This window comes from Phodopus roborovskii, unplaced genomic scaffold, assembly GCF_943737965.1.
Source record: "Phodopus roborovskii unplaced genomic scaffold, PHOROB, whole genome shotgun sequence".
Lineage (NCBI taxonomy): Eukaryota > Metazoa > Chordata > Mammalia > Rodentia > Cricetidae > Phodopus > Phodopus roborovskii.
In genome coordinates this window covers 16,060,643-16,085,010 of record NW_026126407.1, presented here as the reverse complement: position 1 = coordinate 16,085,010, position 24,368 = coordinate 16,060,643, and the positions used below count along the sequence as shown (strand labels likewise).

At 43.9% G+C, this 24,368-nt stretch overlaps 1 protein-coding gene across 5 annotated transcripts in view; it reads right to left on the bottom strand.

Annotated features, from left to right (window-relative positions):
• The window catches only part of Arhgap44 (Rho GTPase activating protein 44), a 160,068-nt gene that overhangs the window by 70,429 nt on the left and 65,271 nt on the right, over positions 1 to 24,368 (bottom strand). For all 5 annotated transcript variants that reach the window (XM_051180384.1, XM_051180388.1, XM_051180386.1 and 2 more), the window contains exons 2-3: positions 5,970 to 6,009; positions 5,271 to 5,375 (exon numbers count right to left, since the gene is read on the bottom strand). In XM_051180384.1, the coding sequence (XP_051036341.1) occupies positions 5,271 to 5,375; positions 5,970 to 6,009 (145 nt within the window). The remainder of the gene's footprint in view (positions 1 to 5,270; positions 5,376 to 5,969; positions 6,010 to 24,368) is intronic.

The following is a 24,368-nucleotide window of genomic DNA, read 5'->3' as shown; positions in this document are numbered from 1 at the left end:
ACAGCTTCCCTTTCCTGGAGACTCCAGGCTTGACATCAGAGCCCTCTCACTAAATTGCCTGTTATTTTAAGTTGGTGGGCTAGCGTGTCAGGCAGATCCTGTGCCTCAAATACTCATGGACTGTCTGTTCCTGACATTGGTCTATTTTTAATCACCGCCTACCATGTGGCAAGCCCTGTTTTAGGCACTGAGAACACAGCTGGTGGAGATCAAACCACAGTTCCCATGGAGCTTAGTTGTCAGTGACAGAGATCAGTCATCATGGTGCTTCGGGCGCTAATATACATTGTGACGAAAATGTGGCAGGGTGATGGGCTGAGTCAGAGGAAGAAGCCCATGCCCTGGGTGACTGGGGTCTCTTTGATGATAAAGAGGAGACTGAGAAGAGCAATGAATAAAAGTCATTGGCCTCGGATGCTTGGAAATAACTGCACACAGAGGTCAGAGCAAATTCAAAGGCTCTCATGGACAGGGATGCAGCTCTCAGAAATATATCAGTGACACTGGAGAAGGATGAGAGGAAGACAGGACAAGAGCTGAGCACAGAATAACGGACAGGAGACTCATTAAGGAGTTTAGTCTCTGCTCCACAGTGGATGGGAGCCCTTTGGTGGGACTCAGCAGTGACAGTGGCCTCATCTGATACCCATGTTAAATACCTGCTTGGGAGGGAGTAGAAGATGAAATATGAAGAGGGAGGAGAGTGACATCACATGACAACCAAAGGGACCAGAGTGGATCATGCCAAAGTGAAGTAAGCATTCACAGAGAAGAGCCAGCAGGGCTTCTTGGAAGCCTGGCTGAGGGCTCTGGAAAGGAGAGAACAAAGAATACCATCTGGGACGGAGGCTGAGTCAGTGAGTAGATCTTTGCTAGACCCTCCTAGGAGGGCTTCCAAAACTGCAGGTCCTGTGTTCCTGACTCGAAGGCCATTAGTCTTTTCAGATCATATTTCCCTCTAGGCGATCTCAGCTCTAAGAGTCAATAGCCATTGGGTCCTTCTTTTCTGGCACTCCGTATCCATTCAAAGCACAGTCGAATACTCTGCCAGCAGCAACTTTAAGCTTTGCTGACCTTTCTTTCCCTGTGGTATCCCCTAGGTTATGCCCATGTGTCTAATTAGGCCTCCCTTCTACCACACCCACCATGATGAGCAAATGGTATGCCACAACACCTTTAAGGATGAGGTCCAAGTCCTAGCTCTGATCTGTCAGGCGCACTCCAAACCCCATGCTTATGCCACCTCCCTCCTCTTTCTCTGACATTTACTTGCTCTCAACACACTTTTGTTTCTGAGGAATGTCTCACTTCTCCCTGGTCATGCATCCTTCTTGGTCTGATGATCTTGTGTGTGTCCATCACAAGCCCACTTTCTACCATGGAATTCCTAGTGATCTGCTCCATAGCACTAAGACACAATCCATGTAATTGATAACCATCATAGAACCTACTTGCCTCGGACCTGGGCCTTCTAAGACAGGGGTCCAGCTGAACATGCTTCTTGGTATATATACTACCCTATATGATGGACATGGAGTCTCTAATATTTGTTTGTTTTCTTTCTTTTTTCTTCCAATGTTTGTTAAAGGGGAGAAACACCATTTACTTGTTGTATGTAACTCTCTCATGAAATAGGCAGAGCCCAGAACCCTATGAAATATAAACTAACCATATACTGGCCTGAACTAAAGAATTCAAGATGGAAATGTGATATACATCCTTGCTCCTCTGCATTCCACATTGGGAATCCAGACCAGCTCAGCAACCCCGAGATGATGTTCTTCTCACCACCACGGCAACAAAAACTGCTCATCCCCATGGACAAAGAACTATAGTTTTCAGGATCAATAGTCAAAGGAGATGAGAAACAAACTAAAGGTCTAACTGATTTGTAGGTTTTTGTTTGTTTGTTTTAACTCTTTACTCTTTGGAGAGCCCACCACACAGCTCACAAATCATCACACAGAGACTTATTACTTACAAATGCTCAGCCTTGGGCTGGCTTATTTCTAGAATGGTTCTCCTAAGTTATCCCATCTACATTTTGCCTCTGAACTTTCTCTATTCTATATGCCTTCCTTTCCTTCTTTCTTCGTGGCTTGCTGTATAACTGGGTAGCAGGCATCTGGTGTTTTCTCTCCTTCTTTTATGGCTCCCCATTCTTTTTCTCCTATTTATTCTCTCTGCATGTCAGTCCTGCCTATTTCTTGCCTGCCTAGCTACTGTCCTCTCAGCTCTTTATTAGACTAGTTTGGTGTTTCAGACAAAGTAACACAGCTTCACAGAGTTAATAAACAAATGCAACATAAAAGAACAACACATCCTTGAATCATTAAACAAATACTCCAAAGCATAAACAAATGTAACACATCTTAAAAAAAAATTTTTCCTCAACACTGATTCCTAGACACACTACAGAATGCAGCCAGAACATGCTTTGTACATGCAAACCAACCAATCCTGAGCTCCTGCTCCACCATTTCCCTTACCATGCACTCTCCTGGCTACGATCCACTTATCCTGCCATGCCATTTGGAGGTGGGTGCCAGTCACCTAGGCCCAGCCTTGTACCTCACACCCTGCAGAAATTACTCAAGCTAATCATCAGCCCTCTACCTGCCTCATTCCTTCCCCCTCAGAAACTATGGTGAGGTTCTTATTTACATCCTCACCACCATTTTCTGGTCACCCCTGGTGTTGCTCCTATGTATCTCCAGGAAGCCTGGCATGGCTGCCTCTCCCAGGGGGCTGAGTGGCAAGCCATACTCCCCATGCACTTGTCTTCATATCTGCTGACTAGGACATACCTCAGAGTCTCTAGGAATAAGCCACTGTCTTCTAACTGGACGCAACTGGTGGAACTCCCGACCCAGCTAAAACCTCGTGTTAGGTAATTCTGTCTTAGCCCAGGAAATTAGTGTCATTTCACTGTCAACCTCCAAGGCTGGTTTCAAACCTCCAGCAGCAACAATAAAATTAAACTTTTCTATTTTGTTTTGTTTGTCAACAGGGTCTTCCATAGCCCAGCTGGAGCACAAACTCACTATGTAGACAAGGCTACCCTAGAGCTCATGATCCTTCTTCCACCTCCAGAGTGTAGGGTTGACAGGTGTGTGTCCCCATGCTTGGCTCTCAAATGTGACTCTTGACAGAAAAATAAGTACACTTGGAATCAATTTTATTGCAGCAAAAGAAAGGATGTGGGTCAAAGGTCACCTGCGCTCCAGGTCCCTATCTGGGACAGCCACCCAGGTACCACATTAGACCAATGTTGGTCAAAGGAGTTCATATCCAAAGGCATCCTACTCAGGACTACTCAGGGCCACCCTACTGAAATTTCTGGCACATGCTTGATTATGTCTATACATATTTTCCAGAGCTGAGGAGGTTTTATTTATATCTCACACAGGGGATTCCTACTGAAAATAGAGTTTGAACATCCCCAATCTGAAATCCCCAAACCCAAACGTGCTCTCAAATCTGAAACATTCTGAGCACTGACCAGAAGCCACCAGTGAAAATTCCACACCTGGCCACAGGTGACAGTGAAAACAGAGATACACCAAAATATTAAATAACATCATCTTCAGGTTGTGTGCAACAGACGACATGAAACAAATTCCTTTCAAGTTTAGACTTACATCTGAGGCCCAGGGTACCTTGCCATGGACTCACAGATATTTCAAATTCCAAGTGTTTGAAATCCAAAACACTAAGAGATTGGGACAAGAGAGAAAGAAAATGGGGGCTAGAGCAACTTGGGCTGGTGTTGGCATTTGTGCAGGAGACAGAAGGAAGCATGGGGGCACATTCATTCAGTCCAGGTCACATTCATTCATTCTGTGACTTTCAACAGCCAAGGCTAGCATAAGCAGGGGCTCAGGGAGACCACTCCAAACAGAGGTCAGCACAACTCCAGGTGGAAAACTAATCCAAGAGACACCAAACACAGATATAAACTCATGGAAGGAGGAATGGGAGGTAGGCCATCTGTCTTAGTTACTGCTCCTATTGCTGTGAAAAACTATTCTGGCAAACACAGCTTAAAGGAGAAAGGGTTTATTTTGACTCTCAGTTCCAGGGTACTTATAGTCCACACTTTAGGGAAACAAAGTCAACATCAGAAGCTTGAAGTGGCTGGTCACCTGACATCCACAGGCAGGAATGGGCAGCAAGGAATGCAGCTGCTGGACTTGTAGCCCATCAGCTCACCTAGTTCTTCCCACCTGGGTGGAATTGAGATAATCCCCACAAGCATGCCTAGGCCCATCTCTCAGATCATTCTAGACGTTGTCAAATTGACAATTAGTACCATCCTAGATCACAAAACACCCATGGTAAAACCAACACAGGTCAGTCAGTAAGTGCTTGCCATGCAAACACAAGGTCCTGAGTTCACTTCCTAGAACTTTTTAATTTCTTTCAAATAAATGCCAGGTGTGGTGGTGCATGCCTATAATCCCAGTGCTGGGGAGGCAGAGGCAAGCACATCCCTGGGGCTCAATGATAAGTCAGCCTCACCTACTTGGTAGGTTTCAAACCAGTGAAAGGCTCTTATCTAAAAAAATAGAGAGAATGGTTTAATGGTTTCTAAGGAACAACATCCAAAGTACACATGCACTACCCCTCATGTGAACTCACCCAAACCACACACACACACACACACACACACACACACACCTCTAAAAGTATCTTTTGTTCTTATGTAGTACTAAAGGAGGTAGGGGTCAAGAGGAAAGAAAAAGAAAAAAGAAAAAAACAAAACAAAAAACAAAAAAGGCTGTTTACACCACTTACTGATGAGTAAGAGAACATTCCGGGTGTGTGTTGTTACTGAAATCAGTTAAAAAGAAATGCATGGAAGCAGCTTTATCTACAGGCATTCTCTGTTACCTCATTATGGCGTAAACAACTTCCAAGAGTCTGTCTAGGTCCCTGGGATCCTCGGTGCTCATGGTTCACTACTTTCTGTAGACTGTCGATACTACTAAGGCTGAATCAATAAAAGGTGTTCATGGAGGTTAACACTCCTTCAGAGGTAGGATCTTAACCACTTAAGTATGGTCCTGACATTCTGGGGGTGCCTGGCCCAGAAAGGGGGCCTTACCTTTGTTGGGAGGGTGACACTTCAGGCAGGGATAAAGAGCAAAAGCTCCATCACAGCAGGGATAAGTATCAAGAGTTGCTTGGCTGTCTTACAGGCACATGAACAGCCTCAGCATCAGCTGGGGGTGGGATGCTGGGTGCTGGGCTCATCACAGGGCACTTACTGAGCGCTTGTCGGCCTCTGCTCCCTGCTGGCCCTGCAGACACGCGGTGAGCTTCTTGTGTGTGCTATGGGACACTTGTTTCACCAGTTCTAGGCGTTTCTCCACCTGCACAGACAGTGGAAGGCACAGTGAGACAGAGGTCAACGGTAGATAATGGTGACCTGTAACCACAGAGGCAAGGATTTCTGGATAGAAAATGCCCAGTGTTGGAGAGCTTGGGGATGGGGGGAACCACAGCCTGGGGACTCCCCTTGTACTCTTTGAATCTTTTTCCAAAGAATCTTATCTAAGTTAGTATCTTAGGGAGATTACATCCAGGATACCCTCAAATACCAAGCCCCACACATAACGTAGTTGCTTATGACCCTTATTCATCCCCTGGTGTATTTGCAACTGACTTTGGGCTACTCACTGTACTTCATACAAGGCAAAACCTGTGACAACAGCTCTAACACTGCATTATTTAGGGCATAGCAGGGAGAAAGGTCTGCACATGCTCAGTACTGAAGCATGTCATTCAAGTATTTAAAATGTGGGTTTGTTTAAAACCATGGACGGAGGCCTGCATCTCTGGGGAGCCAAAATGGAAAGCACTGCCAAAATCAATAGTTTCACTTCCTAACAGTTTGCATGGGAACAGCAGAGGCATGGAAACTAAACACCCTTGGTGTCTAGCAGGCAAGGTAAGTGTCAACCCACCTGGAGAAGGTCTTCACTCAGAACTTCAGTCTTTTCTGCCCTAGAGGGAAAAATGGAGAAAATGGTCAGCAAATACATGCATACATTTATACATACACATATACATGTTAATACATGTTCACATTTACATATACTTGTTAATTCATGTACATTATTACATATACATGTGTTAACACATACATACATATACACATATTTTAATACACACACACAAACACACACACACTTAGGTAAGAACACAGTCTAATGACAAATCCTACTGTTCTTTCACAGCAACTCCAGAGAAGCAGACAGGAGTAGCAGAAACTCTTAATAGGAGAAGATAAAGAGAATTCTAGAATTTTCCAGAAATACTAACTAGCATACTAGCAAAGCACAATGTTCAAGGTGCTCTGGAGTGTCCTACCACAGACTTGGACCTACATCGAGAACAAGAATCAGACTTCCATTTTTTTTTTTTTCTTAAGAAGACTGCCACACCCAAGAATTCAGGCTTACCTATAACAGCAGACAAAAATAACAGGATCCAAAGGTGCCATTTGTAAACAGCAAACACAAAGACAGTACTGAATCCTAGCAATGAATGTAGACACTCTTGCCATGGCTTGCCTATCAAGTGTGAGGACCTAGTTTCAGCTGACATGATCAATGCAGAAAATGACAAGAAAATAAAATGCCACCCCCTCAAAAGTTAAGCAAGTCAGGCATGGTGGCATTTGCCTTTAATCCTAGCATTCAGTAGGCAGAGGCAAGTGGATCTCTGAGTTTGATGCCAGTCTGATCTACACATAGTTTGAGGCTAGTCAAGGTTACAGAGTGAGACCCTATCCCAGGAAAAAAAAAAAAAGGAAAAAGAAAAAAAGAAAAAAAACCTAAACAAACAAAACCCCAACAAACAAAACCCCAGCAAGAAAGCATTAAATAAGATAAATATACAAATATAAAATCTCTTCACATACTAGCAACAGACCCTTGAAAATATTCTTATCAATGGTTTCGACTGATTAAGTCCTTATGTATCAGTCTATCAAAATATATAAAGAGCCCATAAGCTAGATGTGGTGATTTGAAGAATAATGGACCCCATAAGGTCAGATGTTTAAATATTTGATCCCCATTGGTGGCTCTGTATAAGAAGGCTTCCATGGTGTGCCCTTGACAGAGGAAGTATTCCCCTGGAGGTAGTCTTTAAGAGTTTAAAGACTTGTGGCATTTTCCTCTCTATGCTTCATGCTTGCAGTTCAAAATGTGAGCCCTCAGGTTCCTCCTCTTACTACTGTCTTCACTCCACCAGGATGAACTCTAACCCTCCGGAACCATAAGCCCACATAAAATTTTCTATAAGTTGTCTTGGTCATGGTGTTTTATCATAGCAATAGAAACATAACTAATATATCAGGAAATTCCAGAGTGGTTATGAAAGAATTCACAGACTATCTAAATAAAGTGGGGAGACATAGAATGTCTGTGAACTAGAGAACTCAACAGAGTGAAGGTGCCAGTTCTTCCCTAAACTTCCCACAGATGGGATCCAACCCCAGCAGCAGGACTTACTGTGGAGATAAACAAACCAACTCTAACATGGACAGTAACATGCAGAAAAGGAGAAATAACTAAAGCATCTCTAAAAGGAAAATAAGTTGTACCACTCATATGATTACATTTTAAAATTAAATAATCAGGAGGATGGCATTGACAGAAGGATAGAATGTACCAGCCAGAAATAGATCCATGACCAAGTAATCTTGAAAAAGGAACAAAGACTATTTGAGGAGAAGGAAAAAAAAATCTAACAAACTATCATGGAACACAATATGCAAAGGTGTGTGTGTGAATCCTGGCCCTGTACCCTCTACACAGATTAATCACAATAGACCACAGGTTTCAACAGAACAGGAAAATATGGACTTTTCAAGCACAAGAAGAAATGTCTGTGACCTTCATTAGAGCTGTGGGTTCTAAGTGATAACATTAAAAGCATTCTTCATAAAAGAAAAAGAATTGATACATTAGACTTCTAGCAAAATGAAAAGCTTTTGCTCTCTGAAAAAAACCCTGCTAAAAGACAAAAGAAAACCCAAAAAGAGGAAAAAAAATATTTGCACATCACTTGATAAAGGAGTGATATGGAAATTATATAAAGAATTGTCCAAATCAGTAATAAGAAAAAGAATTCCACTAAAATAAGCACAAAATTGGGAGTATAGCTCAATGGTACAGCATTGGCCCGGCAGCTTTGGGTTCTATCCATGCTTCTGAAAAAAGAGGCAAAAATAATAAACATGGCAATAAAAATATTACCAAGGAAGACATACAGTTAGCAGACACACACACACTCACACACAGAGAGAGAGAGAGAGAGAGAGAGAGAAACAGACAGACAGACAGACAGACAGACAAGCTCTAAGGAATCTGACACTGAAAAGTTCACAAGTTGTTGGGAGATGGGCATGACTGGCAGTCTCTTACAAGCTCCAACACACACTTGCCATTGGACCTATCCATGTTGCTTCAGAGTTGTGAACTTCACGTATCCTATACACATAAACACACCTATGGATCTGGGAACAATCTTTATGTGCTCCAGCAGGTGAAGAGGTTCTGGGACATTTCTATTGAAGAACCAGCCATAGGGGTGGAATGTTGACACATGTCATCACTCATTCAAGGTCAAAGCATATGCTCTGTGGGCGCACACACACCACACCACACCACACACGCATGCACGCACGCACGCACACACACACACACACACACACAAAATCACAAAGGGTTATTCGGACAAAAACTCTACTTACAGAACATTCTGGGAAAAAAATCAGCTATGAGACTAGAAACAAGATCTTTGATGGTAATGCCTAGGACGGGGCTGGGGCAGGTTTGCCTATTACAGGGCAGCATGAGAAAGGTTTTTAGTTTGTTTGCTTGCTTGCTTTTTGTTTTGTTTGAGACAGAGTCCCTTTGTAGCTCTGGCAGGCCCAAAACTTGCTACAGAGACTAGGCTGGCCTTAAACTCACCAAGATCCACCTGCCTCTGCCTCCATGCTCAGCTATGAAAGTTGTGGTCTTTTGTTGCAGTGATGGCTGCATAGCCCAGCATATACCTAAAACTACCTAAAAGTGAGTTTTAAAAGTATAGCAGAAAATTCTTTAAACATAAAACTGTGATAGCAGACAATATCCCAGAAGTCCAGGAGGGGAAGTAACTAGGTAAATGTTCTGATTTCCTGGCATCATCCTTCAGCAAGGCTGAAGTGATCACCTTGATTCTCTTAAGTTGAGACACAATCAACATTCAAGAGCATTCCTGGTAGGGAAGTCGTATGCTATGGATCTATCAGAGGCTAAGTAATAAAAAATAAATAAATAAATAAATAAATAAAGCAAAGTTTAACCACTGGCATATAGGAAAATAACAGTGGTCAGTGAGGCAAAATGGAAAAATGAAGCAAAAAGATAATATGTATGAGATCCAATATATCAGAAAGCATACTTAGATGAAACATTCTAGTTAAAATCAAAAGATGGATTTTTTTTATATATACTTTGCTGTCCTGTGTCATGGAGATCCTGCTGTTTTGGATCTATAGATTTGTTCCCTTCACATGCTCCAACAGTTCGTACATTCAGTGGATGTTGGGGTGGGCCAACTCATAGCCCTGGTTCTGGGACTGTGTGGTAGCTGGGTTGGTCAGCTCATTAACTTTCCCTCATCATCACTACTGAAATGAACTCTCCAGCACTGCCTAGGCTAGCTAACCCAAAGCAGCCTGCAGCAAAGAGCGGAACCAGTTCTCTTGCTCTCAGGCCCTCAGAACTGGGTTCCCTTCACTCATATAGCCAGGGCCACATCTACTGTTTTACCCAAGAAAGATGCAGGGCCCTCTCTCCTGATTGTTGTAGGGGGCATATGAGGTGTGGCAAGGTCAGCTCTCATGTCCTCAGGGCTGGCAACCCCCAACCACAGGGTTAGCTCTAATGTGATGCCCAGGTCCTGTTCTCCTGTGTGCTGTAGCTGGTGTAGGACAGGGCTAGTTTTCTCACCCCTGGGCTAGCTCTCAAGCCTGCCACAGGTTGCAAGGGGCGTGTGGCGGGGAGAATAAAGATGCACACCCTAGATAGATCAATGCTAATCAGAAAAACTATCTAACAGGAGGAAGAGACTTGAAGAGAAAAAGAGAAAAATAAAACAACAACAGTAACAACAGACACACACACACAAAGCTATTTCTAAAATGCCATACTTGGGAGGAAAATAGCAAGCAAATCCCACTTTGCTGTTTATCTGCACAGCTACTGATGGAAGTTGAGGTTTCACCCATGCTAGACCAGCACATTTCTTTCTGAGCTGCATCTCCAGCTATTTTTAATTAATCATATTGACTTTAGGAGAGAAGGTTACAATATAATGACTTAAAAAACTATTAGTCACTTCTAAGGATCACAAAATAAGCGAATCAAAGCTGGTAAAATTTTGGAAACGTATTAAACATATCGGGATAACAGCAAGCATCACGGCTCTATTACAGAGAGACAGTAAAGATACAGGGGGCTTGAATCCATAAAACAATAGGATGTATCTGACAGGCATACATAAACTCCAGGTATAGTGGCAAGGAGAATAAACTCTGTTCATGAACACAAAAATGCATTTCCAGCAACCACAGATGATGAACCTGTCAAACACTTCTCAACAAATGTGAAATGATGGGCAGTGTTTTCTACCACAATACTTTATATTGCAATAAAGGCCAAGGTGAAAGGTGAAAGACAATATATTTGCTTGGGCTATAGCTCAGTTGGTAGAGTGTTTGCCCAGCATGCACAAAACACTGGGTTCCATCACTGATAATGGGAGTGGTGGTGTACACCTGTAATCCCAGCCCTGAGTGGGTAGAAGCAGGAAGATTGTAAGTTCAAGGTTATCCTCAGCTGCCAAGGAATTTGGAAGCCAACCTGTGATTCAAGAAGCCCTGTCTCTCTTGCTTTCCCTGGATTGCAAATTTGGAAACACTTCTATAGACTTAAAATACATTAATCTTATCAGCAAAGTGGCACTTAAAATGCACACTCTCAGCAGCTTATTTTGTGAGATGCAATAATACAGGAAGAGTACAAACAGAATAAACAACAATAAAGAAGAAATTAAATTGGAAACTCATGTAAGTTAACTTTTCAAAGAAACTAACAAAAAGTAAACCTTTACAAGATTCACTCAGGAAACAAAAACAAGAGGAAGGACAGAAAAGGATGTAGAACAGACACGGGTGTTACAGAGATTAAAAGATTAATGAGACTCTGGAATGACGGGATTTACAAATTTGGACAAACTGGACCAAACACTTAGAAAAACAAAAGCAAGCTAAAACTAATTCAAGAGTCAATAGAAAGCAAGGACAGTCCTATCAACATGGAAGACATTCAGACAGCAACTAAATATCTTTCCCAAAGGAAAACACATGGCCAAGGGGGTCTTTAAACAGTCTCTCCAAACCTTCACAAACTACTAATAACAGGAAAAGAGTCAAAACAAGTGCAGTTGATTCCTGTATTAGTTACTGCTATTATATCCCAACTGTATTAGTTACTGCTATTATATCCCAACTGCACGACAAGGAGGGCATGAAGCCAGGAGTGTGAGGCAGCTGCTCATAGTGCTGCAGCCAGGAGCCAAAGCACAGACAGGAGGTGGGAACCTGGCCTTAAAACCTGAAGGCCTGTCCCTAGTGAGCCATCTCCTCCAGCCAGTCCCACATCCTGAAGGTTCCACTCCCTCCCAAAATAGCCCCACCAAGTTGGGGAGGAACATGTTCAAACATAGGAGCACAGGGTGGGGGGGAGTGGGGGGGTTCACATTTAAATCACCATTCCCAAACTAGAAAAGGGCAGTACAAGGAAAAACAGGGATCGTTATCTCAGCAATGACATTTGTACCATAAACTGGCACATCGTGAAGAGGTTAGATTAGCTGCTACAATGCACACACACATGGTCTAACCTCAGAAATCTCTCAGTGTAATTAATCATACTGCTTAATTAAATGTCAAAAGCAAGACTATCTCATAAATGAGAAATCTTTAACACAATCTAATGCATGTTCATGAAAAATACAAAAAGAACAGTGGAATGGAAGGTTAATATAATCAAAATTAATTATAAATATGTAGGGAATTTTCAGGTTTTTTTAAAAAACATTTTAAAAATAAAATCTCTTAATGGGGGGGGGGGGTCCAAGGAGATGGCTCTGTGAGTAAGAACACTTACTAAACAAGCATGAGGACCTGAGTTCAGATGCAAGATCCTAGATTTACATGGACAACTCCACCAACAGTGCAACCCACCCTCCAGGACCCTATTTCCAGACAAAGTCCTCAGGTGCCCAACTCCACCCTTACCCACTGCTTATATGCCATCCCAACTCCAGGTAGAGACCCTAGGCACACAAGGTCAATTCCACAGCCCTGTAGTCTAGCCTTCATGCTCCTTCACACAAGGGACTCCAGACTAGGACAACATATTCCACCCACCCCTGCAGCACCCCTCCAGCAGCCCTCTAGCACCCCCTCTACAGGTAGGGACCCAAGACTCAGACTGTGAATTCTATCCATGTCTTCAGCTGATCCTCCAACCCCTGTGTCCAGGTAGGGACACTAGTCTCCTGACGTCAATTATACCTACACTACCCCCACATGCCTCCCAGCCCTCCCAGGCCTCCCCTCTCCAGGCAGGGACTCCAGATTCATACCACAACTCCACTCATCCCCACAGCCTGCCCTCTAGTATCCCCTTTCTATTAAGGACCTTAGACTCACACAACCAACTCCATTAGCTCCTACAGACTAAATGAGAAGTAAGTGTCTGTGGTAGTTTGAAAGAATGGCCACCAAAAGGAAGTGGTACTATTAGGAGGTGTGGCTTTGCTGGAGTAGGTATAGCCTTGTTGTTGGAGAAAGTGTGCTACTGTGGAGGTGAGGTCTCATATACATTTAAGCCAACTCTGTGTCTCAGTTTACTTCCTGTTGCCTGCAAGCCAAGATGTAGGACACTCAGCTTCTTCTCCAGCACCATGTCTGCCTGCACGCTACCATGATGCACCATGATGATAAAGAACTAAACCTCTGAAACTCTAAGCAACCCCAATGAAATGCTTTCCTTTATAAGAGATGTCATGGTCATGGTGTCTCTTCACAGCAATAGAAACCCTAACTAAGAAAATTTCCATCACCTGGTGGTCCTTCCTCTCCACATAGGGATCACATACCTGGGCCACCAACTCCATCTACATCTTCAGTCTGCCTGAGGTCATTATATTCTATGCATCACTGTCAGGCTCATTCTAAGACTCTAGCTGCCATTCCATCCACACCTGCTATGTGAAGAACAGTCCTGAACACTCCCCCAGACTCGTAGATATTGGCTTTGAGAAGCTTCTGACCCTACAGAAGCTCTGGTCCTTGGATTAGATATGTCATCGTCATCTACCCTCACTCTGATACCCCATATTCAAACATGAACCCGGAATTGCCCCAAGATGGATCTCTCAGCCCTAAGGTCTTAGTGTTACATATACTTACTGTTACATACACTTGGTCTACAACCTGGCAAGTAACAGACTGCCAAACTAAAAACTTGGAGACAAAAACTTTCATACAAAGAAACACTGCCAACAATCTAACTCTAGACTCCAAGGTGTCATTGCAAATACACAAACAGCATAAATGACCAAAACAATAGGTTTCCACAAAATATGAGTACTCCCCAAGTAAAAGCAACTTAGATGATTATCTCAAAATAGCAGTAATTAAGATATCAAGGAATTAAAGAGGAATGTGAATAAATGCTGAAACTAATACCACAAAAATAGTGGTGGTGGCATATATCTTTAATCCCAGCATTCAGTAGGCAGAGGCAGACCGGTGTCTGTGAGTTTGAGGCCAGCCTGGTCTACAGAGTGAGTTCCAGGACAGCTTGAGCTATTACACAGAGAAACTGTGTCTCAAAAATCAAACCAAAACAAACAAAGCTCAACAAATACAAGAAAAGTGAAATCACATCCTGCATTCTATGAGAACATGGGCGAGTAAGCTGGATTTCAGCAGCAATAGAGACACAGAAGGTGCACAAACTCACGGAGACTAAATAACACTACTGAAAGATAACCAATTTAATTATATTAAGGCATCTTTGCATCTCTGGGATGAAGCCACCCTGATGATGGTGGACAGCCTTTCGTTGTGTTCCTGAATTTAGTCTGCAAGTACTTTTTTGAGAATTTTTGTAGCTATGTTCATCAGAGATATTAACTGATTAGATTGATGTGGAAATTGACCACTGGACCACAAGATATAGTGAGTGGCAGATGCACTCTCATCTAAGATCATCAAGGATGGAAGAGGAGGAAAGGACTTATTTAATAAATAGTGCTTGACTTACTCCCACCTGACTAATGCCATCAGCCAAGCAAGCAGTCAGACTGTCCTTGTGGTAGCACAGATGCTGTACACACTCCAAGCATTCGCCAAGGAAGCTAGCTACCCAACTCTCACAGCTGCTTGCTACTAGGGGAAAAATATGTCTCCTAAAGGCCTTAGGATAGCCACAGGATTTAAAACAGCTTGGGCTGGACCTTTATATTTTTCAATCATAAGTCTCAGTTGTGTCTAGATGATTCTTAAATTGTGTCTACTTCCAGAGTAGTGGTAGTTCTCCTGGCTGCCAACAGAGGGCCCATTGAGATTGGCCTGAACAAATCAGGAAGGGTTGGTTACTGATTAGCAAACACACTTCTCTAGGCAATGTAGGCCTATCAGGACCAATCATACGATTTGTTAAGATTTCTTTTCTTCCCCACTTTTGACCTATATCTTTAGGAGAAGGCACAGAGAATGAAGCTGAGCCATCATTAAACCACTAGTGTGGTAGATGTGGAAACACACAGCAGCGATATCAAGGAGACACAGCTGGGGGCTTCTGGAGATGGTCTGGATCCCAAAGGCAAGGGGTTATAAGGCCAGCCATGGCAGGGAATGCCAATCTTCTGTACCTTCTGGAGACCAAGAGCTCTGGGCTCTGCAGTCAGCACATTGAGCACTAGAGGGACACTGCATTCAGAAGCACAGGGTCACAGAATTTACCCAGGACCCTTGCTGGCAGAGCCTCACTTTGCCCACCCACAGTCCCTGCCCAGGCAGAGAAACAAGGCCAGCATGCTGGCAACACTGGCAGCTACCTATTGTAATCACTCTAGCTAGCATCAGACAGGCAAATGGAAAGCATCAGGACCAAGCCCTGGAGATGTGCAGCTAAGACAATAGGGTAAGCACTTCCTTTTACTAGAGATTCTGCTCAAGGGTGTTCCTAGAAGCTGAAGTTGAGACACTAATTTGAAGGTCAGATGGGGTTTTAAGAATTGTAGAGCATGCCTGAGTGCTTGAGAAAGGGGATCATGGAAATTGGAAGAGATGAAGGAGGCAAGGTAACCAAAGGGAATGCTGTTGTGCCCCCGGAGCTCCAGTGAACAGCAAGAGGTGCTGGTCCCAGCAAAGAGGCCCAGCAGCAGGCCGTGAAGATGGGCCTCAGCCTCAACTTCCTACATGAAAGACAAGCATCACAAGCATCACTTGATACCTAGCCCAAGCCCTCTCCATCGTGTTCAAGAGATGAGTCACCTTGGTGACAGGCACTGTATAGGTGACACTGGGTACAAGTCATGACTTTTTGATTTTCTTTTAATTTCACACTCAAGAAACTAAAAATCAAAACAGGGACCAGGCAAATGGATCCAAAACAGGTGCTCTTTTCCATTCATAAGCCCAGAAGAACAACTGAAAGTGTCCACAGAAACCTGATTGTCACAGTGTCATACATTTGGAAGTGGTTGGTCACAATGATTACCCAAAATGTTTCCATGAATGAACAGCTCCCCGGGACACTGTGAGGGGGAAAGATTCTGTGGAGAGACGAGTCAGGGCAAGACTGGATATGGAGTTCCCATTTAACAGAGTTATACTGAAACATCCAAGGCACTGAGACATCATGCAATGCAAACCATGATTTATTTTAACCTTAGCTATCTTGCTAAGCCAGAATGAGATGGAATCTTGCTATACATGCCAATGGTGGGAAATATGTACATGGCTTCATTGGCTTGATATTTGGAACAGCATCCTGCTATGTAACCAAGCTGCCCTTGAAATTAGATCCTCCAGCCTTGGCCTCCCAAGTACTGGAATCACAGTACATTCCACCATACACAGTTCTAACTGACTTTGAGAAGGAACCTATGGATGATGAGGTGTAGAAAACATGACCGTGATTACTCCAGGGCAGAATGAATAGCAACCATCTGTTTTTTAAATGTATAGTTAAAAAGAGAGAGAGAGGGAGATGGAGAGAGAGAGAGACAGAGGTAGAAAAGAAAGGAAGGGGATGAGATGGAGAGCAGGAAAGAAATAGCTGAACAACAACAATAAAAAGAGGTAGTGAAGGCAAGGGGGTAAATAGAAGGACTAGTAGTGGTCGTCATAGCTCACTAAATCCTGTCAACAGAAACTGGGTCATCTTGGGCAGATTTAAACAAATGGAAAGAGGGGGAGGGGGGAGAGAGAGGGGGAGGGGGAGGGAGGAAGGGGGAGAGGGAGGGGGAGAGGAAGAGAGAAAGAAAGAAAGAGAGGGAGAGGGAGGGAGAGACCCACAAATTATTTAAGCAATGGGTGTGAAAGGGTCTATGGGTGGTTTAAGAGAATTGTGGGCAGGAAGCAAACAATGTTAAAGTATGTACATATGTGTGTGTGGCTGTGAATGTGTGTGCACATGCATGTGTGCTCACATTCATCTGTGTGTACATGTCTCTGTGTATGTGTGTGTGAGATGGGTATGTGCAAGCTAGCATCAGGATAAGCATGTCATTTGAAGTATGGAGAGGAACTAAATTCAGTGGGAACACCTAGGGCCAGAGTGCCATTTACTTAAAGGGGATGGCTTGAATGCATGAAGTTCTATTGTAGTTAGGTGGTAAAACTGAATGTCATTTACCTCACATCTAAATCTGTGGAAAATATATTAATAGGAGACAGGACATCAGCATCTGGATGAAAAGGTAGAGGGGCTGGAGAGATAGCTCAGCGGTTAAGACTACTTGCTGTTCACTCAGAAAATCATGTTTGTATCTGTGTGGCACAGTTTTATGTTAACACAAGCTAAAGACATCTGAGAGTAGGTAGCCTCAATGGAGAAAATGCCTCCATAAGATCAGGCTTCAAGCAAGCCTGTAGGGCATTTTCTTAATTAGTGATTGATGGAGGAAGGCTCAGTCCATTGTGGGTGGTGCCATCCCTGGGCTGGTGGTCCTGGGTTCTATAAAAAGCAGGCTGAGTAAACCACGAGGAACATGTTGGTAAGCAGCACTCCTCCACGGCCTCTGCATCAGCTCCTGCCTCCAGGTTCCTGCCTTGCTTGAGTTTCTGCCAAGATTTCCTTTGAGGATGAACTGTGATGTGGAAGTATAAGCTGAGTAAATCCTTTCCTCCCATGTTGCTTTGCTAATGGTGTTCTACCACAGTTATAGTAACCCTAAGACAGACTTCCCAACACCCACATGGTGGCTCACAACCATCTGTAACTTCAATTCCAAGGGAGTTGATATCTTCTGGTCTCTGCAGGTACCAGGCATGCTAGCAGTCCATATACATATAAAGCAGGCAAAACATCCAAACAGAGAAAATGAAAAGAAATAAATCTCCTTTTAAAAAGTGGCACACACATGCTTATGCAGAGAAGAGATTAAGATACGTGTCATGGTAACTGCCAGAGCTCTGCTGCTTTAAAATTCCCAGTTCCTCTACAATGAACAGTGTGTGTATTGTACCATGAATGGCAAAGGTGGCCAGGAGCCAGGAACAGAGACAGGTCCCACAGTTACAGAGTGTCAATCTCAAGATAAAGCAAACAGTGGCCTGACAGGTTGAGGGACAGGAGTGCAAGGAAGAAAATGTACCCAACAGTACCCATATATACGAGGGACAGCAAAGATGGTGACTGCCAAGCTGGGAGGGTCAGAAAACTAATTCAAGAAGAACAGCTTACACACTGGGTATGATAGTTAATGAACAAACCAACTTACGAATAATACACCTTCATCTCATAGTGGTAACCAAGGGACTATATTTATAAAACGAAACTTCGAAGTACTGTATCTTTTCCCCCCAAACCTAGTGCTAAAGTGGGAATTTTTATATAGTGTCTAAACTATCTGAGCATTACCTTAAATCTCTAATCTACCAACTCTTCATTGTTCTCTGAAAGCTTTGGACAGTAGGAACTTTCTTGGGGCTATTTTTCCAGTCCTGGATTAATATCTCCTTCTCAGAGGGAAGATGTCTAAGCCTCAAATCCCTGACATTTATTATAGTAAATTATTAGGTACATAATTCTCCCATCCTCCAAATAATTATGGTTGTTTCTTTTTTTTTTTTTTTTTTAAATGTGGAGCTGAGGTTGAAGTCACGGCTTTGTTTACACACAGCAAGCACATACTTTATCACCAAGTTCCATCATTAGCCCTTGTATTTTTTTTTCCCTCATTGTGTGAATTTTTTTGAGTGTAGCATAAGATTGTGCATGTGTGTGCACATTTGTGTGTGTGAATATGTGCAGATGGGTGTGTGCATACATATCTGCATGCATGTAGAAGGCAAAGGTCAACACTGACATAGTCCTCTATTGTTTCCACATGGCCAGAAAGTCCCAGAGATCCTCCAGCCTCTGCCTGTTGAGCACTGGGATCATATGCGTGTGTTGCTACACACAACTTTTCATTTTCCACATGGGTGCTGAGGATGTAAACTTAGGTCTTCATGTTCTTACCACCAGCACTTTACCCTCTAAGCCCTCTTCCAGCTGTCATGCGGATCTAAGATGTCTTTCAGACTGTTTATGCTCTCTCAGTTCACAATAGTTGGAGAGGGCTGGGAAGAACGTTCTTTCTTTCCAATGGCTGTGTATATACTGCTGGTGTTACCTAACTGCTGTCACCAAGGGTTAACTCGTATGTATCCCACAACTTAACTGTGTGTCAGAATATGACTCTATTAGGAGGCAGGGGCTTTAAGGGTATGATTAAGAGTAGAGTTAGGGTGCAGCTTGACCCTCTGACACTGGAGTCCCCACCAGAAAAGGAGACAGGGACAGACGGGCACAGAGAAAGACTACATTGAAGCTAAGAAGATTCCACCCACAAACTGGGAGAGGGGCCATGGAGAGAACAGCCCCGCTGAGCTTGGGTTTCCAGCCCAGGAAATGAAAGAAATCGTGTGTGGGTCTACAACCGTGACAATGGAACCGGGGACTCACTGTAGGACCAAGGGCCAGCTAGGGCAGCCCACACAGGGGCATCTTTGTGTTCTTTCGTAAACTGCTACCTCAGTGGTCTGAACATGGATGATCACCACCACAGAGCCACACAGAATGGAGGTCAAAGTGCTCCGTCCCTGGCCAAGGTCTCATTTCATTGTGAGAGCCTCAGTGTCATCGCAGCCAGTGACTGATGGGGCAGATCAGCATCTTCCATGATTCCTGAAGAACAGTGCCCCAGGAGGGGCCGAGTCACCTCTTTCCTGTGTGAAGATGGACTTAATGACCTGACAAGGTCTTTTTCTGGCTCATGGCTCTGGGCACAGCTGTAAAAATAAACTTACGGTTAAGGCCAATGGAAAGAGGCTTATAAATACTGGCGTTCAGAACGCAACTCAATGACACAGAAGATGACAAACACCCAGTGCATATTTGTGGGACTTGTAGATTTTTCCCTAGGAAAGCCTACCCTGAGACCCTGCAAGTGGGAATGAGGGAATAATTGAATCAAGGGAGATTAACACCACAGCCCAGATGTGATCTTCCCTTTCGTGTGCCCTTGACATTCTGATCTGAGACCAACATATCATCAGTTATTTCTCAAGAGCCATGGGGGCTGGCTCCAGGGAAGCTCTCCACATCATGCAGACACATACAGCTCTCACAGAAAATAGTGTAGTGTTGGCATGTCTTGTGTGTAGGTTTCATCATTGCCAGACTATGTATGATCTTCCACACAACTGCTATGAAATAAGGACTGAAAAGGAAACAACCACCACACTGAATACGTTCAGGTGAGATGGGATATTTTTCAAGGTTCTGATCAGTGTTGGTTGAATCTGCTGATGTAAAGGATTGTCTGGGCTGTCATTTACTAAAAAGATGCAGTCCCTCATTACCTACAGGAGTCAGGAGAAGGGTCCAGGTCCAGACAAAATAACATACTGGCGTTCTAGAGCTTTTCTTTGTCCTTTCCTCCCTGGTAGAGCCCCCCCCCCCCCCGAGCCTGTAATGTCTCATTGTAACTTGTCACATTGCCTTATGAATAAGCAGTGAGCATCAGTGATCCCTCACCTCCATACCAATAAATCCATCTTCTTTCTCAAGTGTGAATCAATTTACAAACCACGCTGCCTTAGGGATAAAGACATGCCACTCCAAAGTAAGTATGTTACCCCCCAAATCTGCCTGTGTGGCAAACGGATTAGTTAGGACAAAGCGAAGAAGAAACAGTTGCAGGGAGCAGCCTTCTCCAAGTTGTACCTGTCTGCCAAAAACAGAGAATCCTAAAAACTAAAACTTCTACAATCCCTTCTTCAGGAAAGTTCATCTAAAGCATGGGTGACAAGAGGGACCTTGCTGACATAGTTCCTCTCACTATCCTGCATAGACATCCCCATAGCTCTGACATAGGAGCCCAAAACCTCTCCTCCCATCTTTTTCTTTTTTTCCTTTCCTTTTTCGAGAGGAAGGCAGAGTTCTGAGACAGAGTCTCTCCAGGGTGCCTTCATCTCTCCAGGGTGCCTTCATTATCCTAGAACTTTCTAAGGAGGCCAGGCTAGTGCAAACTCATAAGTCTGCCTGTGTAAACAACCATGCACTTCTGCTTCTCATCTCTTCATATCTTGACAAATTATTTTTTGTTAAGGTCCTTTATAAAAGATAGACAGAGGGGCTCACACCTATAATCCTGGTACTTGGGAGGCTGAGGCAGGAGAACTGCCATGCATTTGAGCCCAACCTGGGCTACACATATTCATTGCTCATGTTCATAAAGTCTGCTTTTCTCTTGCAATCTGATTCTGATGCTCCAATGGAAGCATCTAAGAAGATAAAGGAAAAGGATTATTGGGTTCTGTTTTCCTCCAAGACTCTGAAGTCTTCTTGGATGAGAAGCCATGGCTGACTGAGATCTGTGGGTCACATGGAGGCTGGAGCTGTGGCTTTGGAGTGCTATGGCTATCATGATGCCTCTGAGATTGCAGCTGAAGGGACAAACTTTTCCCAGAGTAACTTGCCAAGTCCTAGAGCGGGTAGTGTCAAAAAACACTATGGTGGAAGACATGCAGCCCTAAAAGCCCCCACTGATGATCTGCCTTGTCCCTGTGCTGGGCAGACTCCTCATTCCAAAAGCAATCTCTCTCTCCCCTGAAGTCTATACTGAAGCCAATTCTAATAGTGACTAGATTTAGCTGATCACTAGATAACTGTAATTACTAATTATCCTGGCTGGTAATACTAACAATCCTAGTTGATCCAGGAGAAGAAACATGTGAACATGTTCATCCCCCCGATGTCTCCTATGTCCAACTCCTTCTCCCTCTTCCTCCGTGTGTGTGTGTGTGTGTGTGTGTGTGTGTGTGTGTGTGTGTGTGTGTATGTTATATGTTTATAATGCATTGCATATAAGTTTGAAGGTGCATGCAGAGATCAGAGTTTGCAGTTGGGTGTTGTAGTCTATTGCTCCCCACTTTATTGTGACAGGGTCTTTCTGTGAACATGCCACTCACCTATCTTCTGGCTAGCCTTACTAGTCAGTGAGCTCCTGGTCTCTACCTGCCTGTGTTCTCAGTGCTGAGTTATGGGCTTCATATGCATCCATGCCCAGCTTTTTTACATGGTTGGTGGAGACTAAAATTCAGGTCCTCAGGCTTGCACAGCCAGCACTACCCAATAAGCCATGTCCTCAGCCCCTCCAGTCTATTTTTTGAGACAGGGTCTCCCACTGAACCTGGAGCTCACCAATTCAGCTAAACCAGCTGGTCCGTGGGCCCTCACACCTAGCTCATGCCAAGCCTCTCAAAGCTGTCCTCCATGTCCTCCATCCTTGTAATGTGTTTACTCTGTGAGAATTTGTCCCCTTGGCCTTCCCAAAAAGTAACTGCTCTCCGCAACAGCCCTGCTTTTGCCATATCCAAGAAATACTTTGTAATGTGGAAGTAACATTTTACTTCTGGGAAGTCTTTCTTTTTCTTTTCATCTGGACAGATGTTTTCTTTCACTTTGTAAAGTCCTCTTTCAGGATTGTACTTCCTAGAACAGAATTTGCACTCCTTCCTCCATGATGCTAAGCCCCTCATCAAGCCCTGGACTCCTCTGGACCCATAGCCAGGTATACCTCAGCCTCTGCCCAGGCCTGAGGAACCAATTGAAGAAAATACGGTTAAAATAGCCAGGTGAGGCACTGAAGGATCCTGCACCCACCAAGACAAACTCAGAACTCACCTCAGGCCTCTGAATGTGGCTGGGGCCAGCAGGAACAAGCCACACTTAACTACACATAGTACTTCTCTTGAGTCTTCAGGGAGGACCACTCTGCCACAGGAGCTGATGAAACTATTCCAAACTCAATAGAAAAATGGAGCCCTGTCCTCACTTCCTGGTGTTCTGGATGGAATTCTCATCTCAGACTCAACTGCCCCAGTAGAACTTTCATCCCCAGCAGGGAGAGCCTTGGAAGGGCTCAGATGCCATCATCAAATAGCATCAGCCTAACATCTCAGCCTCTGGGTTGTGAGGATGTTAGTCCCAGACAGAGTGGCCATGTAAGGGAGTTCAACCAACACCTCTGAAGTCCTCCATGGAGTACCAATATTTTTGAACAGATGGCGGCCATGAGCAAGGCTTCCTTCATATAACAACCTCAGCATGTAAACTGTTAACAGCCCTGGGTGACTGCAGCAAGGTGGTGCTGTCCCAAGTGTTGGCTGAACAGATTCAGGAGGAAAACACATGCACTGTTATGAAGAAAACTGCTACCATGCAAAAGTTTATGGTACGCCACAGAAGAATCCAGGAACAACGCTCACACTAGCTTCTCCCAAGAATCTTCCAGGGTTTGATTTATACCTCGATGCAGAACTCTCCTGCTTCTCAAGAATCAGTCAGTTTCAGCCCCAGATCTGCTCTAGTGTTTTAGTAGTATCTCTGTATCTCTGAGAGGATTCTGGAGCTAACTACTTTCCCTGGCATTGAAATGACTGTCAAGAGAAAAAAAAAAAAAAAAAACGAGAGAGACTGACATAATACAAAAATTTTATTTCATAAAATACATTTAGCGGAAGAAGAAGGCAGGCTAAACATTATGTCACTTCTCATGTACAAACTCAAAATATCTTGAGCTATCTCAGGGAATGACACTAGATTCTACAAATTTAGGGGAACACCCTCATGTAGATTGAATGAACTAGGTCAAGGAATTTTCAGAAATGCAGGGCTGTGCAGTGGGATTAGCAGTCAGGAGTCCCTGCTTCTCCTGGGCTGTTTCCAAGAGGAAGTGCTTAGCTGCTCAGAAACCCAGTTCCCAAGTATGTTGAGTAAGGAAACTGGTCACAAAGACATTTAAAAGGATCCTTCCAGCTTCATGAATATTCATGTGTGGAAACCAAATACATCCTAGGGCACCAAACCCAACCTTCACAGAACAAAGCTATGAGAACCTGAGAGATCAGCAGACAGGGAGAGGTCAGGACCCACGGGAAAGATGCGGCATTTGCACACTTGGAAAAACATGCACCATAAACCACTCCCCATGCAACTGTGTTCCAAACCCAGCTGTTTCCTGAGCTCCAAAGAGCAAGGAAAGGGAGACATTAGTGTTCCATCCAGCACATCACCAACCTTGGAAGGAAGATATGGTAACCATGGCAGCTGTGAACTGGCTAACTCTGTACTGAACAAAAGCCCAAGGATACTACCAGATCCTTGCTCCCCTCATTTCACAGGGGGTTCACATTCTTTGGGAGATGGCAATTTCACATAGAAGCCCATATGCTCAACAATCCCAGCAGAAAGGGGTGGGGAGGTTCTTTCCAATAACACCATCTACAGCCCCAGAGCGGAATGTCACCAGCTATGGGAGGGAAACAATATCCTTTCAAATACTTCTCCACCCTAGTCCCCAGAACCTGGGACTGTGACACCTTCTGAGGGAAAAGCATGTCACAGAAATGCTGAAGAACTTGAGATGATGACAAATCATAGATTATCCAGATTAGTCCACTGTCATACAGAAGCCCACAGAGTGTGAGTAGAAGGCTCCAGCAGACA